General features: G+C 39.7%; 1 protein-coding gene across 2 annotated transcripts; it reads left to right on the plus strand.

Annotated features, from left to right (window-relative positions):
* The first annotated feature begins 1,753 nt into the window (after positions 1 to 1,753).
* Positions 1,754 to 18,521, plus strand: LOC121184912 (golgin subfamily A member 7-like). 2 transcript variants are annotated; one of them, XM_041042838.1, is made up of 6 exons: positions 1,754 to 1,832; positions 2,964 to 3,089; positions 6,236 to 6,388; positions 8,776 to 8,877; positions 10,368 to 10,420; positions 16,720 to 18,521. In XM_041042838.1, the coding sequence occupies exons 1-5, from the start codon at positions 1,824 to 1,826 to the stop codon at positions 10,407 to 10,409; spliced, it is 432 nt and encodes a 143-aa protein (XP_040898772.1). In that variant the 5' UTR covers positions 1,754 to 1,823; the 3' UTR covers positions 10,410 to 10,420; positions 16,720 to 18,521. The 2 variants fall into 2 exon arrangements, with proteins under 2 accessions (XP_040898772.1, XP_040898773.1); XM_041042839.1 differs by having other exon boundaries at positions 16,723 to 18,521.
* Positions 18,522 to 18,753: the final 232 nt, after the last annotated feature.

Here is an 18,753-nt window from a genome sequence, read left to right on the forward strand (position 1 = left end):
AAACTATTGTCGTGGGCTATTAACCAGCATGTGTTGTAAATGAAGGGTCCAAATGGTGCTCATTAGCGGTCTCTCCCACGCCGGCCATCACAGAGGACAGAGGCTTTAAAGGCCCACCCCCTTGCCAGGAGACAAATAAGCCCAGTGCAGGAGCAGTAGTTGGATTTTTACATTTATACAGATCCACTAATTACTCCCTGAAAGCCAGGCCCAGGACCTCGTGATGCACGGGATGGCTGCAAGAAATGCATTCCACAAGGGAAAGTCACTCAGATCTCCAAACTGAACACAAGTCCCTGACAGGCTGTGAAAATTCGTCTTGACTTTGCCAGAGTAGTTATGATGTTGCTCTAATTCCCTTAGAGGCGTGTAGTGAGGGGTCTTTTTCTGCTGCTGTGGAGTTAAACTTATTACAGCACATCATGTTTTTAGAGGGGTTAAGTAGCTGGTTGACTCTCATACAGCAAACCTATCCGGATAGTCACAATATCTTCCAAATGTTAAAGTAATATAATATTTTGTTCTGTGTTCAGTCTCAAACACCAGGGGTTGTTTGTTTCTGGGACCGAAGCCTGTTTTAAAGATGGATTTTCACTCAAATTTGCAAATGTATCTGCTTGCACAACTGTGGCTTTTGAGGCCTGCGATGGTCCAGGGCCAGGAGCATCTGCCTCTCTTGGGTATTAATGTGTAGCGCTGTTGTGGAAACAGAAACCCAATCCTCAGAGAAAAAAATAAAATAAAATCTGAGTTACATAAAAAGGTTGTGTACTAGTACCACCAATACCACTTCTGTCGCAATAGCAGTGGTTGTGCAAGTTTTACTACAAATACTTAAGACGATTTTTAACCATTCAAAATAATGCTTTAGTCTTTTCCGGTTTTAACTGTGTAGTGATGTTAGTCCCATCCTCCAGGCCACCACTGGTGTTTAATTATTTCAGTGTCTTCAACTTCAGTCAACTTGCAAAACTGTGAAACTTGCTGGAGTTATCACAGTTGCATGAAGTACATCCATCACATCATGTCTGATTTTAAGGTTTATGTTTAAAATCTTTACCTTTAATAAGGTAAATGTTATGAAAGTCTATTTGTTGTATTGCAAAATTCAGTAGCAAATATAGCCTGGATCATAAAGTCTACTCTGCATTACCACACAATAGTATTCTATGTGACACATTAGTAGAGGAAATATTCAGATCCTTGTGTAATAGCAATACCCCTGTAAAAAGTAATCCATTATAAATAAAAACCCTGCATTCAAAATTGTACTGTTGTATGAGCACAGAAGTATTTTGAACACATTTATGTGAAGTATAAAAGTACCCACTATTCATTAAAAAACTCGTACTTATTATATATTTTAAAATTATATTATTATTACTGGTGCATTAACATGCAGGCAGCATTTTAGGTTGTAGCCAACTGTAATCGAGCGGATTCTACCTATTTTATATACAGTTTGGTTTAACTTACTACATAACACTGCATTATGTTTAATATTTTAAAATCTTAATCTGCAAAGGAATGATAGCTGTCATCAGCATAGTGGAGTAAAAGGGCAATTTTTCTCGTTTTAATATAGTTGATTAAATGTTCAAACAATGTACCAGTACCTAAAACACGCTTGTAGTATAGTACTTGAATAAATTTACTTTCTCACCTTCCACCATTGTTGACACTGTATCTTGGGCAACAAGAAATATTAACAGCCGTCTGCACCCGGAACCTGTGCTATTAAACAAAAGTTCCCCTCCGGAAAGGATATCTTGCAGTACATGCTAAAAGCTGCTAGCGGAAGATAAACAGAAACCTTGTTCAACATGGCAGAGGTAAACTAATGATTATTCTGAGTCTTATTTTTCATACGTCACTAGTTTTTGAACAATTTATTCCTATTGTCACAGTTTTTTCGTGTTTTCTGTGAATAAGTCTGATAGAAAAACAGAGGCGAAGTTGACCAGTTAGCCTGCTGGCTGCCGGCCGTTCGGTAACTTGTCTGGTAATGTTTACTAGTAGTAACATTAGCTGCTCCTAGCTAGGATATTTATAAATCCACTCATATACGCGGCAAATGTGGATTTTTTATTTTTATTTTAATGAAGAACCAAGCCGCGTATGGAGGTTAGCTGGGTTTGAGGAGTGTGGCAGTGTGCTAAGTCCTACACAACTGGACCACGGAGCAACACACTGGCCCCAGGGCAGAGGTTGTGGGTGTGTGTCCTGACAGTATTAAGCTGGCGATAGTTGGTCATGGCAGTCGTGTGCTGCAGTGGTCTTCTAACAGTAAACACGAATTCAAAACAGTTCAAGGAGAGCAATCACAACCAACTTCAGCAGATGCAACAGATGCACCTATGTGGAGACAGCAATATCCTGGCAGACAAGTACATTGGATGGTCGTCTAGTGCTGAAAAGACGAGTCAGTTAATCAGTTAATAAATAATAAAATGAATCGACAGTCACGTAATCAGAAGTCATTTAATTAATATGTGAAACATTACATGGTCTTCACAACCTAAATGTAAATAGGCCTTTTTCAACACAGACATTTTGACTTGTTATAGTAGGTGAATTACAGGTAATAACTTACGTTACTGTAAGTTAAAGACGGCCTGGTTCTGTTTAAGTGTCCCACTGAGATGTGACAGTGAGCCAGTAGTCACACACGATTGATTGATTAATCAAATTGCTGGCAGATTTACAGCCATTGAAAATAATGATTGACATGTCAAAGTGTCTGTTAACGAGGTCTCTTGAATATGTTGTCTTTCACAGAGACACTGTTATTACGCTGTGAAAATAAGAACCTGGTCTAAGATGATACACGTAGCACCAGGGTTCAGTGTAACTGATAAAGATTATGACTAAAATATGTGCAACTTCCAATATATAATTTTTTTTCAGTTGTCATGCCAAGAAATTGTAGAAATGATTAAAAGTGTAATCTCCTGTTTCCACAGACTCACAGCTTGCAGGACATGAGGCAACAGGCAGCCGTTGCTGCTAAAGTCTTCATTCAGAGAGATTATACAAATGGTACTGTGTGCCAGTTCCAAACCAAGTTCCCCTCTGAGCTGGAGACCAGGGTAGGACACACCTCTTTGTTATTCAGAATGAGTCTTTCCATCTCACTAACACATAAAAATACTACTTTTTAGTACTTAAGGACTGGCCACAGGTAGATGACATCCTGTGCATTATTGTTCCCATCCCCTGTCGTTACGATGACAAGAGCCTCAGGTTCACTCTTCACTCTGATCACTCTCTGTCTCACTGTCTCTCTCTCTCACACACACACACACACACACACACATTTTTTTAAAGTCACACTGTTGCTCCTAGTCATAAAATTTAGCACCGTCTTCAAAAACAGCCGCAAAATGTGGATAAATGGTCGAAAGTCTGGAGCCCTGAGAGATAAGTAATTGAAATCTTTCTGATTTTAACAAAGTTAAACAAGGATTTCTTTGTGAATGCAGGAAAAAACTGATACAGGGTACTTAAATCATCATAACTTAGTTTTGTCCAGATCCATAAAACTCCACAAACCCCTGAAGTCAGTTTGAACCTTCTGTAGTCTGTGGTCTAAAACCTTATTCAGTGTTCAGTCCTCTGTATCCCGCTGTCATTACAGACATGTCTGAACTAACTCTGACTCCTTGACTTGCTCATGGACTCGCCTCTTTTTTTGAGCTGTGACATTTAGCCCACGAAAGTCCAGGGCTTTAAGGAAAAGGAGTGTGTTAAAGACCTCTAAAAACATAAATTATATTACATTGTTTTTCAGAATACAACTAAACTAAACATATGCAGTGAGCCACACAACATACTGTTGAGAAAGGCTCTGTTTCAAGGCTGGATTTTTAGCTATTAGCATAGTTACAAATGTCAGTGAGATTTTGAATTTAGTTCATTTACTTGTAAGAACAGAAGTAGATATACTGAGTGAATGGCAGAGAGACACCCGGGACTGGTCACTAGTCCCTCACAGGGCTAATACAATATCTAGACACTGTGCCACTTACATTGTGGTCTCACATGTAGACACATGAGTACAAGGGGGACATTCAAACCAGGACCTTTTTGCTTTGAGGCTGCAGTGTAAACCCCTGGGCCTCTCAGTCTGATCAGTTTGTTGTACTTTAGCTGCAGACTCCAGCTGCTCTGAAACAGATTGTTCTCCATTTTCGGTTAGGAAGGAAAAAAAATATCACAGCTGCTAAAGGAAAATAACAAAAAAACATAATTTTGATTAATGTTTAAGAAAATGTTGCTGAATGGTGCATTTATCTGAGCAAACTATCCATATCAGAATGTAGAGTCACTGTTTTGGCTCTAGAAACAAACAAAAAAAAAAATGCAGCTGAGATCAGTGTGAACATGGAACAAAAAGTTAAAAAAAATACTGTCAGGAACTTCTCCAGAGGAACCCTGCTGGACTGTGTCCTTATGTGAACCACGGTGGAAGTGGGTTGAGATCTGGCATCGGTAATGATGTGAAGGAGGAAGAGCAGGTCGCTGTGACTGAACAGGCTCCACGCCACATTAAAGACGGTGCCAGCCAAACAGTTCAGAGTTCGCAGGACAGAAAGCTGCAGTTTTGAAATACATCCACCACATGAAAAGAGCAGCTTCACAACACTTAAACCACTCGCTGGTGGTTTATTGGCACTTCCCTCTTGATTGGGTGGTCTCCCATGTTTTTCGGGGGAATTCGGTTCACACACACACACACACACACACACACACACACACACACACACACACACACACACACACACACTAAACTGCTGGACAAATGAAGAATGGTTTTCCTCTGGGAGGTAAAAGCGCATGTTCCCTATCATAAAACGTTCCCCCTGCATTTATGTTTTAATGATCTGCTGTAATCCCAGTTTATGAAATATGTAGTATAATGCCAAGCTGTTTAGTGGCCTCCACTTTAAGGCCAGTCATTAATGTCACTTTTTGAGGATGTTTGCAGAACATGATGTTGAAAAAAGCCTCATGTTCTTCAAGCCAACATTTTTTACTCCAATATCAGATTTTGCCATGTAGTTGGCCTTGTTTTGCAGAGGTTTGCATGCTGTAACATCACATTCTTGTAGACAATTATCTTAAGCTGTGGAGTTTATTATTTTTGGTAGGTCTTTCCTGTTTAAATACTTTTGGAGACCAAAGGACTAGGAAAGCACTGAGTTTTCTAAATGTAATTGGCAGCTAGCTCGCAAAACCGTTCAGGAGTGTTTGATTGACGTCTAATAATTATATCTTAAGTTCACATTATATGTAGTGACTGTTACAGTTAAGAGAATGTCCCCTTCCTCGCTTGAATTTGTAAACCATGTTCAGCTTCGTCCTCTCATCTAACATTTTTTGAATCCTAATACAGCTGTATCAGATGTAATGAAAAGATGCTGAAGCAGAGAAATGTGGTTTGAATCACAGCCTTTGAATCAGAAAATTAATAGGAGAACAAAGGCTCTCAGTGGTGGGTACCAAACACGCCTAAGACCACTGGTGTTTTGGAGGCTCAGGAGGACCCTGGCTGCCTCCTAATCTGGTCTAGAGGTGCCTTCTTTTCCCACCAGAATCACAGAGAGATCAGTGGATCCATTCTGGGCCATCATGGGACTGGTGTCAACACCCCAGTTAAAACTGCCTCTGAGTCCAAACGTCCTACACCCTCCATCAGTCTTTCCTGCAGCAAGCTTTCATTGGAGGAATTCTTGAGAAACGCTGGTTTGATTATCAGACAGGACAGCTGTGGTTCCAATTTCCAAAAGCTGTCTGCAGTCAGTCAGTCTACAGGACAACTGAGATGCATCTTTCCTCAAGGTGTGTTGGAGAAGGGAGAAGGAGAAACCATCGGTATTCCTTCCTGGACTGTCGCTGCTCTCAGTGTGTTTGCCATGTCAGTTATTAAGTGAAAACATTTACAGAGCATATGGCCAAGGCATCCTAATAATTTCAGGAGGTGTTTCCAGTGCAGGAAGGAGGCCCAGCATTCCCTTGATGTACGACCAGTCCAAGAAAATTCAGCCCCTCATTTATCTCGAGATGGAAAGAATGGAAGAAAATGATCTGGTGCTAAGAAGACAGTGTTTCCACTTGAATATCCTGACAGAGGCAGAAAGCACTTACACATTACTGTCCAAGTATACACCTGGCTCTGCGTCGTGTCCAGTGATTTTAACCCTTTGTTCTTCTTTTTCGTTTCCACGTATTTCAGATTGACAAGCAGCAGTTTGAGGAGACGGTGCGGACGCTGAATAATCTGTATGCTGAAGCTGAGAAGCTGGGAAGCCAGTCTTACATTGAGGGCTGCCTGGCCTGCCTCACAGCGTATACCATCTTCCTGTGTATGGAGACTCACTATGAGAAGGTGATAGACATTTTACATGCATAGGTTCATGCAGGAGTAATGAATTGGACTGGATATTGAACTCTCTACTTTTTCTTTTTTTTTTTTTTAGGAAAGCCAGATTCTTACTTTAGCTATTGCTGTGCCTATAACACTCAACAAACACACTCATGCCAGTTCACACTGGTTAGTTAGTGTCTATAACCAGGTGCATTGCCTAAGCTGAACTACAGCCACAACCCAGGGCTTCAAAAAATCGCTTTGATCTAATTTGTTCTCAGTAATTCAAAGGAAATCCATAAATCCCTTCTTATAAATCTTGCTATCTAGTGTCAGGACTCTGCTGCCTCTTTTAATTGCAGCTAACTGGTGAGTCCTCAGATTTGTTATTGTTTTAGAGTAAGATTTCTGCTTTTTACAAAGTCTTATGGTGGTTTTACCCCAAATAGTTCCACACGCTGCTTCTCAGATGCATTTTGTTTTTGCATTATCAATAAAGAATTTGAAGGAAACATGTTAAGACATGAAACATGTTCGGCAGATTTAGCAGATTTGTTTAGAGGAAAATATTCCACAGTTTGTTGAATAAACTAATCAAGACACATTTTGCTAAATTTTTCAATCCAGTTTCACAATTATTGAGCCAACAATGTCAAGATCTGAAATAACTGTGGTAAAATAATTACTGTTGTATTAACAAAGCAGAGGGCTTCTCTCCACACATGACTCACTTTTTCTTTCCATAACAACAGAACGTTACAGTCATTTATTATTCTGTTCCCTGCTCACTTGTCCGAGCTCCTGAGACCATAGGGTGCGGCTAGCTTCAGGCTCCAGCACTGATGCTGCTGTTGTGCAACTGGGAAGACGACCCAGAAATGTAGGGAAAAGAAGTGATGAATTACAAGTTACAAATTAATTGAATTTTTATAAAGGAAAATATAGATTTCAACTAACCATAACAGTCACCAACAGTGTTATATATCTTACCATTTTTTTATTTTGTGAAGTCTGTTTCATCTTGTCAAAGTCTCATCTGGAAACAAACAGTCCAACCAACAGTCCACGAGATATTAATTCCTTAATAATGAAGAGTCATTATAGATATAGAATGTAGAGATGCTGGATCTTGTTTTGGTTTCTGCATGTAGACATATAGATGACACAGTGTATAGTTGACACTGAAGATGATTGAGGTGGGTTTATACTGTAAGAAGTTGTGTTGGTGCTGTGTGGAATCTTTTAACTTGGCTGTAAATCAACAATTAAATGACCTCTATGAGATCTAGCAAACAAATGTGATTTATAGTCAGCTGAAATCCCTTTTGGCCCATCTCATATGGAATGTAAATGGATCAGAATGTCAGTGGTCTTCTCCTGTCCTATGAATTCATCTTTTAGTGGACAGGAGTGATCGGGGATAAAAAGCATTTGGCTTGGTTTGGGTTTTATGAGCGCTCATAAAGTCACGCAATTTAAATTGACTGGTCTTTACCAAAGTAAAAAATGGGATCTGTTATTTAGCCCTGCAGCTCAAGAATGTGGCGTGTTAGCTAGTTGGATCCTCTGCCTGCCTACTTAGCCAAACAGGGATTTGCTAGTTTGATTCCAGGTAGCAACAGTATCTACGGCAAGAGCAGCTAACTCCTCACAGTGCACGGTGTTTATTTCACATCTAAAACATGTTCTCGCTTTTCATTTTTAATGTTCACACAACCACTTCAGTCACTTTTTGTGTGTATAACCAAATGCAACACCATGAATGCATTTGTGGAAAGACTCAGTGTGCCCCATTATTCTTATTCCTACAATTCATCACAGTTTGCCTTCACTTCAAGTCTGAGATATTTTTAGTCTGTCTTGCACACACAGCCTGTTTAAGATCTGCCCACAGATTGTCAGTGATGTTCAGCTCAGGGGGCTGTGAGGGCTGTTTCTGGAAGTAGTTCATGGTGAATTTTGAGATTTTGTTGGATTTTGTTGATCTGTAGAGAAATCCGTGCTAGAAATACAAACCTGACCAGACATTTGATACCAGCTTATGTACTAGATAGTTTTTAAACCACTTATTTACAGACACATATTGATACATATTGTCATTGTGCTTCAACACCCGGCCCTACCACCAGATACATGAGAAAACAAAGTACGTTAGGAATAAATTGTTTGCAGCACGTTAGTGTTTCTCCTGCTTGTGACCTCTGTATTTCAAGCCTAAGCCTTTCAAGCCTCAAGCTAAACGTATTTAAATCTGATTTTTCTCTGAAGGAATAAACATTTTAGTATGTTGCTTTTAGTCTAAATTACTAAAATAAGAGATTCAGCTTCATAAATTGTCAAAACTGAGCATATACATACTCTGTCAATGTGAACTGGTGTCTGAAACTGTGATTGCTGTGCCCTTTTAGGTTTTGAAGAAGATCGCAAAGTACATTCAGGAGCAGAATGACAAGATCTACGCACCACGAGGCCTCCTGCTCACCGACCCCATTGAGAGAGGCTTACGAGTTGTATCCTACACTTCAGTGTCTGTTGTAGCCAGGAACTACAGTTTCTCACCTTCTGTCAGGTGTTAATATTCCTCAGCCTTGATTTAAATCGATGACTCTGTTCTCCAGAGCAGCACAATGAAAGCAGTAGCAAGGTTTAAACTCAGACCACCAACCGTAAAAACATATTGAAAACACAGTCAAGGGTCAAAGCCACAGGTACAGAAAGTGATTCGTTGAATATTTTGATCAAATGTAGCTTGTTAAAAAGACCCTGAGATCAGGAAATGTGAAATGTATCACATCACAGTGTTAAGCAGAACAAGAAGCTTTCACAATGATCTAATAGACGGAGTGATTTACAGGCTTTCTGCCCCCGCCTTGTCTTTCCCTGTAACTGCTGGATGAAAATGGAAAACAGCAGTCTGGGCAGCTTACAGGAAATCCAGCGCTATGTAGGGATACCCTGTAAAAACACCAGATAAAAGTTAGTATGTAATCCATAGCATCTGCATAAAATCAGCATGTGCACCAACATCCTGGCTTCACCAGCGTGTGTGTGTGTGTGTGTGGGGTGACTCAACATCCCAATTAATTGCAACTGGGCGGCAATGGGAGATTAGGGATAACAAAATATGACTGAAATTGTTCACAGCCGAGCTTTGTTCCCTCTGCTGCCTGTGATTTTATAGGACTGTCAGTGATCTGGATTATTTCTCCGACACTGTCGAGCCGCTTTGCTGACTTTGGCACAGGAGCTCTGGGAGATTGACGGGAATGTCTCACCTGAACTGTTGCTTTAACATTTGAACCAAGGAGAGCACGATGATTGTATTCATAACTGTCTTGACGATGTGACTGATGTGTGAAATCTAAAAATTTACATTTCCCTCCACTTTAACTTAAACTGCTATAAAGAGCCAATGCCATGACGTCACATCCGGCCTAGCTTCTGCTCCACTAGCTTCAGTAACTCAGTGTCGTCTCTCATTCTTCAGTTCTTTCATCTGTTTTTGAAAATGGAGCATGTTCCTGGAGCTTATTTTTCGCAAGACAAATCCTCATCAGCTAAAGCAGTTGCCATAAGAAATTGTAACTCTCTTGACCTTAACAGAGTTAAAATAATTACTTTATGAGCACAGGAAAAATGACAGGCCCCATGAAAAAGAACACAGCAATTAAAAGTCAAACTAAAATTAAGAATAATTTAAGCAAAGTATCAGCATATAAACTAATTTGCCAGTTTATACAGTGTACACCTAACTAGCCCTGAACAACACCAGACGCCTACAGACTTGAAGGCAAGTTGCTTTTTTTTTTTTTCCCCCAGTTATATCCAAAAACTGTTTCATCTTCTGATGAAAAACAGTAAAATATGCACAGTTGCTGCAGTTTCATTATAGTTATATTATATAATTATATTAGTTTTTTTTTTTCAGTTGGCTTTCATTAAATGTAAAATGAACCCAACCTTGCTCCAGATGTTTTTCCTTGACTTGAATCCTATTAAGATTGAGGTCACCATCTTTGAAGACAGAAGCCTGACTAGATAAAAGCTGCCATGGTGAGTCGCATGATTAACATTTCCTGTATAACAAGTACTTACAATGTCTTATTAAAGCAGACCTGATGCTGAGCTATTAAGTATGTAAAGACACACACAATTTAAAAACATTTTTAAGTGTACAAGTACATTTTTTCAATAATGAAACACATTTTCCTCTTAATTTTTTGGAAATATTGCAAAGAGCAGTAATAAAAGAGGGTTTCGCTCTGTGTGTGCCCCGCTGTCCATTGGTGTCATGCAGAATGCCTCCTCTGCATTCAAAGAAAAATCCCACATCAAACTTTAAAGCCTCTTCATCTGTGAGTAATATGAACTGCTTTACCGTCAGAAGGGTTGTTTTATAAAACATTTAAAGGATAATTCGGCTCAGTGTTTCGTCACTTACTTCACAGAAGGCTTTATACACGTATGGTTCACTGTCCAGAGCGTACACACAAGCCAAAGCCAGCAGCTGAACCCAAAAAGTGATTAAGCGCCCTTTTGGCACAATAACACACTCACTGCAGTTCCATGTCCTTAAGTTTCTGTAATCAAACAATTACTATGTTTGAGTTCAAATTGCCCATTTCCTTGTTTACTTTGTTGGCTGCCCAGCATCTGCCACATTCATGTCATACTGGAGGAAGCTGGCGAGTCAAATATCATGGCTCCAGTTCAAAAGCACTTATGGTGCCTGAAAACAAACTAAGAAGAATAATATTTTTAATATAAAGAAAAAATGCTAATGCAAACAACATAAGGAGCAGCACAAAATCTCACATTGTGTTTGTGTCTAAAATGCTTCTTTACAGCATTTACATTTTTAGTGATGGATTTAAAACCAACCAAAAGGAAACTGCAGAGGATAGTTCTCATTTTTCATATTGTTATTATCATGGTTGTTCTCACATTTCTTGCTGTTAATGTGAATGACTCTTCTGAGGGGGCAGATAGTATTTACTGAGATTTTAAAGACACGAGTGCAGCGAAGTACAAGATCAGTCTAGCTCAAACTTATTAAAGTCTCAACTACCGTAGATTTAAAGCAACAGATGATAGAGAGCTGAAGAACCCGACACCTTTTCAAGTCGGCCTCTGGTCCAACGCAAAAAAGCTGCTAACTTAGTGTTGTACTGCACACTAACATCCATCCAACCTTGTTACTTTAACCCTAATAGAACAGCAGGTTTTCAGAACTTGGTTGTGGTTAAAATTTTAATCAACCATTTTCAGATAAACATGAATGTCTGTCACTGAGTGACTGACTCAGTGATGAAGTTACACCATTGGTCAGCCGGCTGGATGTTGCTCTTTCATGATGAAGTGGTGTAAACAGTTTCTGTTACATCATCAGAGGGCATTTACAGGCAGCTTTGCTAATTTAATGCCTTTGTCACCAAATTTACTCCATTAGTGACCTTTTCCATAAAAGCACCGAGCAACAACTTAAGCAACTTCTGGACAAACCTTAGCTACTTGCTGTTGCTGGCATCACCCAGGCCCTCCACAGCTCAGGCACACCTCTCAATGCATCTCACACATCAGCGTGAATGAGCTTCTGACTTTCTCTCCACATTATCATTTTACAAGTAAACATAGCTGAAATCACAGCACAGCCGTTGTCTGTAACTGTGTGGTGATGTTGTCACGTCACGGTTATAAATAAAAATATAAAATGAGGATTTTAGCAGCAGCAGCAGCTTGGAAATGGCTTGGAAGTGACTGCTGGTTGACATACATCTCATACACTGGTCACATGCACCTATATGTTGTACCTGTGACTCAACCAGTGTACACTGGGTACAATGTTAGAGCCATGCTCCGCTTACACATACAGCAACTCAGGATCACATAACATTTACTGTTACTGCAGTTTCTGTTTAAAAGGATTCAGGGCCAGCTTGATACAGAGCTTCTCAACTGCCAGCATAAACCCCAAACATTAATTCTTGTTTTTGATGTTTTCAGTTTTTCTTCTTGTCCTTTAGTTTTATTACACTGGAAATAAGAGCTTGTTAAGACCAAGTCATCCAGCAAGTCACCAAAAATGATTAAAATATGAGGCTGTGTCTTAGATTTGAAAAGAGTCATTTTCTGGGAAATGTTTTTCAAAAGAAATGTTCTCTTCCTCATTTACCCTATTATAAAACCCTATTATAAAATTTGTCTCATTAAGAGCATTCCTTAGCACTTATCATTCCATGTCACTTTTTTTTCTACTATGCCACAGCACACTTTGTTTTTGTTTGAATGCTTCTGAGACAGCACAGTATAATCGTCAAACACAGATGGCTTTTATATATCTGCAGATCTTTCACCCTGGCAGAAGCCTCACTGTTTTTGATTCAGGAGCACATCTCCACCCATAAATTGCTTCTGTCTCTGTTACAGTAAATCCCTTCTTCTTCTCTTGTGCGCAGAAAGACAGGGAAGCTCATTTTGTGGTGTCATCCTAAGATGTGCTGGTCCCAAATCATACTGAAAAGCACTTTATATAGACACTCTACAGAGCCCAGTCTGCACTGTAACACAGACACCACCATCAGACTGAGTAAGACGTGTCCCATAAATATTTTACCTGCTGGGAATGTTGTGTTTGGCAACATTTTTGAGTCCAGGGATCACTGTGTGTGGATAAACCATTGCCCTGCTACCTTACAGATGTATACAGGGATTTTTCTTTTGGTTTGAAATTCCTGCTGAGCACCTCGATTCATACACATGTCCTGCTGAGGAATGTAAACCCAGGTCTTTTATAAGTAGCTGTTGAGAGAAGAGCGCACTGGAGCTTTGCCATGGTCAAAGTCAGGGTAAACCACAGCCAGCAAGCAGACTGAACACGAACAGTATATCCATCCTACCCAGTGTTTAGGCCTCTTAATCCTGCCAGGGTCTCTTCTCTTCCTCCAGACATTGACGGATACGTCAGTGTATCCAACCAATATCAGCCTTTTATTAAAAGCTGCATTGGCCATCAAGTCGCCTTTAAGCTCTGTCACAATCTGACTGTGACTAAACTTCCTCTTTTGCCAATTTCATCATCTTCAGGAGTCACACTCCTGCTTTCCCTGTCTTTACTACAACAATAACTGTAGCTTTTTTAAAGCAGCTTTAATCAGTACGTTTATGTGGAACGATGGATCACCTCACTGTGACTTTGTGAGAGGGGTGGCTCACAGTAACAATCCCACAGAGAATTATCCCCTGACTCTGCAGTTCCCCTCTACAGAGCATTTCATCATCTTTCAGTTCATTGTTTTGGTTTTACAGACCATGGCTTTACTGTTTTGCTTGACTCTCACAGCTCTCATCAGCTTCGTTTTCAGCCAAAAAGCACTACAAACTCTGTACGCTACCTGCCCAGCACCAGACAGCAGTTTGCAGCTAGCTGGTCAACATAATGGAGCATTTAGCAGCTACAGTGCCAGATAAATCCTTCAGGTGCTGAAGACTGAAACAGAGAGTGAATTTTGGACTGGAACATGATTCCTGATTAATTTTGATTCATAACTGCTGAATGTAAAAATAGGCTGTTTGCTACAGAAATGATAATATCTCAGTTGTAGTGTTTACTTGTTTTTGCACCTCCCAAGTGGCCGAAAACACAGGATTAAAGCTGCATTAGCTCTTTGAGTTCTTTAGCAGCTGAGAAAACAGCAACTGACAGTATCACTTTATAAAGTTCTTAAGGGGAACATTTTGTCAAACAATTGCCCATGTACTCTCCTTAACTTTTACTCTCCTTTTATCTCTGTTTTGGTCTCCACCAGCTGTCGGAAAAATATCTGTTTTTTTAACTAGCTTGCTGCCCTGCTATGTTCTCCGGCTGGCCGCTTACTGCTTCTGCTGTTTGTTGCTGGGCACATAGTTGCAACTGGTTAATCAGCTTATTCACTGAAAACAGCTGCCTGGAAAGCAGCTGATTAGAGTTGGGACGATGCATAAAAACAATAAAGGCACAGGCAGCTGCAGAGTTAGATGACAATTCTCTGTGGGCTTGTCACTACAAATGACCCATTAAACTTTACACGCAGTCCTTTTATCAGCCGGTAATATATAAATTAATGATTGATGCAGCTCTGAGTGTTCCATGTTTGGAGACTTTCTGCTCTGATTAGTATAAAACACAAAAATTGTGTTTTAAACTTAATTTTTATTTTGTTTTAATAGCTTGAGATTTGTAATGTTTTTTTGGCTTTAAACTGGGAATAATAAATAAATGCTGCAATTTATTTGCCTCCCTTAGCTCCAAATCAATAAAATTGCCATTAATGACCTTCATCACATATCTGTAGATCCTCTCTCCTTCCACATCATGGCTGAAGGCCTGGCCAGCTTTGGCTGGCTTGGCTGTGAGTCTCCCAGGTGACAGGCTGAACAGTGTGATGGATCAGCCTCTGGAGGGATGACTGCACTGTAGCAGAACCAGACTTGGCCCACACAGCTTCTGACTGCTGAGCATTCATTCAGAGGCAGATGGCGCCAAGTCGATGTCCTGGCATCTTGTCTGATAAGGTGTCGTTTGGCTCTGCATAGAAACTGGCAAACTGGCCACAGCACTGCACCAAGCATTTGATTTAGGCTGCACACATGAGAATATTTAGTGTTGGTGGGGAATGTTGGACAAGGGGAATGCATAAATGGTATTCAACATTCATTTGTTGTTCTGTTCATTGTCTGAAATGGATTTTTCCTCACCTGCCAAGAAGGTTTTTACAAGCCAAACTAAAAGACATTTTTCACCAACATGGCCCTTATTTTTATGTTTTTACATGCAAAGTATTTGTCCAGCACTTTGATCAACACATTTTTTTTTATATATGCTTGACAGAGCTATACCTGCATTTGTTAGAAATACTTTTATAATACTTTTATAAGACCAAAATCAAATGCTTTCTGTAGTTGATGTTTGTTGCATCAAAGCAAACATCAAAAGCAGTGTTTTGAAATGTATGTGTGATAGAGATGGCTTAGTTTAAATAGCCGTGTAAGCCACACCAACTCACTCAGTGCTGTGCTTGGAGTGAACCAGCAAACAGAACTGTAAATTAGACTAAATCCTCAAGACCTATTAGTGTCAGTCAGGCCAGAGGCAGTTTCTTTTCAGTGGAAAGGTAAAATACACCAAATACACCAAATAAAAAGTTCATCTAGATGAAAACCGAGAAAAAGGGATTTTACATTAATGTCAGGAACCACATCTCATGGTGTGACCTACAGTCTCAGCTAACATCAGCACAGTTATATGAACACAGAAATGTAATCCAGATCTGAAACCACTGAAAAAATGAACTGAAATGATGTGAAGCGTCAGTTGAGGATTAAGCCCTGAAAGGAGTTAGTGTCTGTTAAAGTGTTATTGATGAAATCAGTTGATGTGTCACTTGAAGGTGAGAAAAAGCAGTGCACTGTTGGTCAAACTGTCAGTGGAAGATTAAGAGATAAAAGCAGATATCTTTTTTTGTTTCCAAAGAGTGTACAGTAACCACCATCAACAGATAGACATTAACATACAAGCACTACAGTACACCAACTACCTTCATGTTCCTCCACCCCCAAACACCCAGGTAAACAAATTACTTTTACAATGAAAATAGTACATTTTCAAAACATTTACAAAATTCATGAACTGTTTTACTATTACAACCCCTAAACAATACAAACTTAGGTGTATTTAGATTACACATTCTTACAGCACATCAATAACCACTAAAACGATGGTGAAAAAAATAAAAGCAGTCGTGAAAGCAGTCGAACTGTCAGTTTAAGTCAGTCCTTCTCAAATAATGGGGCGCGCCAATGAGACGGAGATAATGAGACAAACGAAAGTCACCCGAAAGGTAAGACGAGGAAATGTGACGAAGCGTATATAGCGCTTGGCTTCACTGTGACTACAGTGGGAGACGAGCAAAGACCGGTGTGTTTATTATCTATTTACAGTTGCCATACGCCGCCGCCGATGGTGGGCGCGAAAATGTCTTCTTGTTCCCGGGGGGGGGGGGGGGGGTAACAAAAAATAATTGAGAAGCAGACTTGTCAATCACCAAGTCATCAGTTGTCAGTTCAAGTTCTAGTCTCTTTGTCTAATTTTGTATTTATACACACTATTAATGACAGCGTTCTATTTCGATGGGCCACCTCAGGAACACTTATTGCCATGGTGTACTAGTGCACCTCTACATGGAACAGGGTCAGTGCTGTTGTTATTAGCGATACATGCTGTACTTGCAGTGACAAGTAAGACTGTCTTTTGTGAAAAGGTGTTATTGAATACTCTCTCAGCGTCACGTTACTAACTGATCTTTCTGTTTTCATAGCAGCTGTTGAGCTGAGCGGAGTGGCCCAGCACCAGTGCCCACCTCCCTGAGGACCACCCAGACCTGCACCCTTAATACTGCGTCTCTACAATCGGTTCCTTTCCACTGTCATGTGCATGTCAAGTCTTTTAAGACATCCTTTGTGACCTAGTTTGAGATTTTGTACCCAACAGTTATTCATGTTATTTTTTTCATTCTTTGTGAATAGTGTAGGGTTAAGGACTGTTGTATGCCTGTTAGTTGGAGAGAAGTTAGGAGCTCATGAGTAAACTGATATACTAACTCTTTATTGACATTCTTCAAGCCATGAGTAATTATCCTTTGTTTATTTTGGACTAAAAAGTTTTTAATGAGTAGTATTTGTGAAAGCATGAACTTTTGTATAGTTTTTTTTTTTTTGGACGTTCCTTTTTGAATAATGAAGCCAACACACAGGGTAACTTATTTTTTATGAAGGTTTATACAGCTCACTCACACCCATGCTTTTAGTGACTGTCTTTGGCTGAACGGAGGAAATAATTTTATCAAGATACAGGGAACTCTGGTTATCAGTGTGATCTTCTGCATGTTCTGCACCTCACAGTTTATGTACCTCTATTCTTATTCATATATTCTTGCAAGGGTGCTTGGTAGCGTATCACCTTTCCTGCATGTTTCCTTTGTAGAGTTTGACCTTGTGGTTAACTGACTGCTGAACTCTGTCAGGCTCCAAACATTCCAGTCAAACCGTCCCACTCATATACTCATGTACATCTTTCTTATTTATGCATCGATTTATGAGATTCTTCTGTTACTTTCTGAAAAGCCAAAACTTGTGCTTGCTTTGTATTTAGCATGTGCTATTGTTATTGCTAATCCTCAAGTCATGGTTATTTTTATTTGTAAACTGTGCTATGCATAGTGTTTGGTGACTACTGTTGATTTTTGACTCATGTCTAATGAGCATATATTCATATGTTGGTAGGAGATTGCCTTTGACCGAAGTATTACAAGTGCTCTTGTTAGTCGACAGTGCCTGTGATGGCTTTGAACGTGGCCTTTGTGTACGGCTAAAGGCCCAGTCACGCCAGGATCTAACACAGCTAAATTTCAGGTTAATTGCAATGGGTAGATTTGCTTATGGGCACAAAGTAAATCAGCACAAAAGTTCTACATTGACATTGGTGAACTTTTGACCTACAGCAGTCCTGACAGTGACTATCTTTGAGGGGAAAGCACCAGAGTTAGCTCACCTGCTACGGCAGTTAAACAAGCTAGCCCTATGAGTGTAGTCACCATGTCCCCCAAAACTTGAAGAGAAAACACTAAGACATGCTGAGTATTTTGGCTGTGCGATTTTCTGGTGTGACCAGGTCTAAGCTGTGAGATTATGTCAGTCAGCTCTGGATTCTGTTCACTTATTGCTCACAAGCAACTAAATTCCAAGATTAAGATTCTGCAATTTATGCAGGAAAAGCTTTGTTTATATTAGTGAAACCTGGACAGAGGTTGAATATACTGTAGAGTGTATGGAAATGTTAAGACGTCTCATGAATGTGATGGACAGAAACTCATTTGAAGCATCTTTGATCATGATGTAACTCAGTGTGCAGGTATAGAGTTTTGAATGCCATAGCTAAAGAATGAACACTTCAATCATGATTGTGTAAATAAAGTTTCATTAATTTTGGATTTAGCTCATTCTTTATTTATCAGGAGTCAGTTCATCAGTTAATTGAACTTTTCTAGGCTCTTTTGTTTTCAGTTGAAATCCAAATGTTTTATTAGTCCACACGTTGTATGCTCAAATAAATCGTGTACATATTTTACACCCTGCTGCCTTCTGGTGTTATTTTGATGCTGAGAGTTTTAGGAACATTTTAGTTTTTACAAACAAACGCACTTGAGAGAAGAGCAACGAGACACAAAGTTCCCTGCGCTTGTTATGATTTAAGGGCAAAAAGTTAAAAACCAAGAGCTGAACAAACTCCTGGGCTTCTTTTCAACTTGGTTTGTTTTCAAGGGCAGTATTTTGTGTTGTCTAAGAGTTATGTA

Source organism: Toxotes jaculatrix, chromosome 7, assembly GCF_017976425.1.
Source record: "Toxotes jaculatrix isolate fToxJac2 chromosome 7, fToxJac2.pri, whole genome shotgun sequence".
Lineage (NCBI taxonomy): Eukaryota > Metazoa > Chordata > Actinopteri > Toxotidae > Toxotes > Toxotes jaculatrix.

Coding starts and splice junctions, on each gene's coding strand:
- LOC121184912 (XM_041042838.1), top strand. Junction 3,090..6,235: donor CCTCTGAGCTGGAGACCAGG/GTAGGACACACC, acceptor CACGTATTTCAG/ATTGACAAGCAGCAGTTTGA. Junction 8,878..10,367: donor TTGAGAGAGGCTTACGAGTT/GTATCCTACACT, acceptor AATCCTATTAAG/ATTGAGGTCACCATCTTTGA.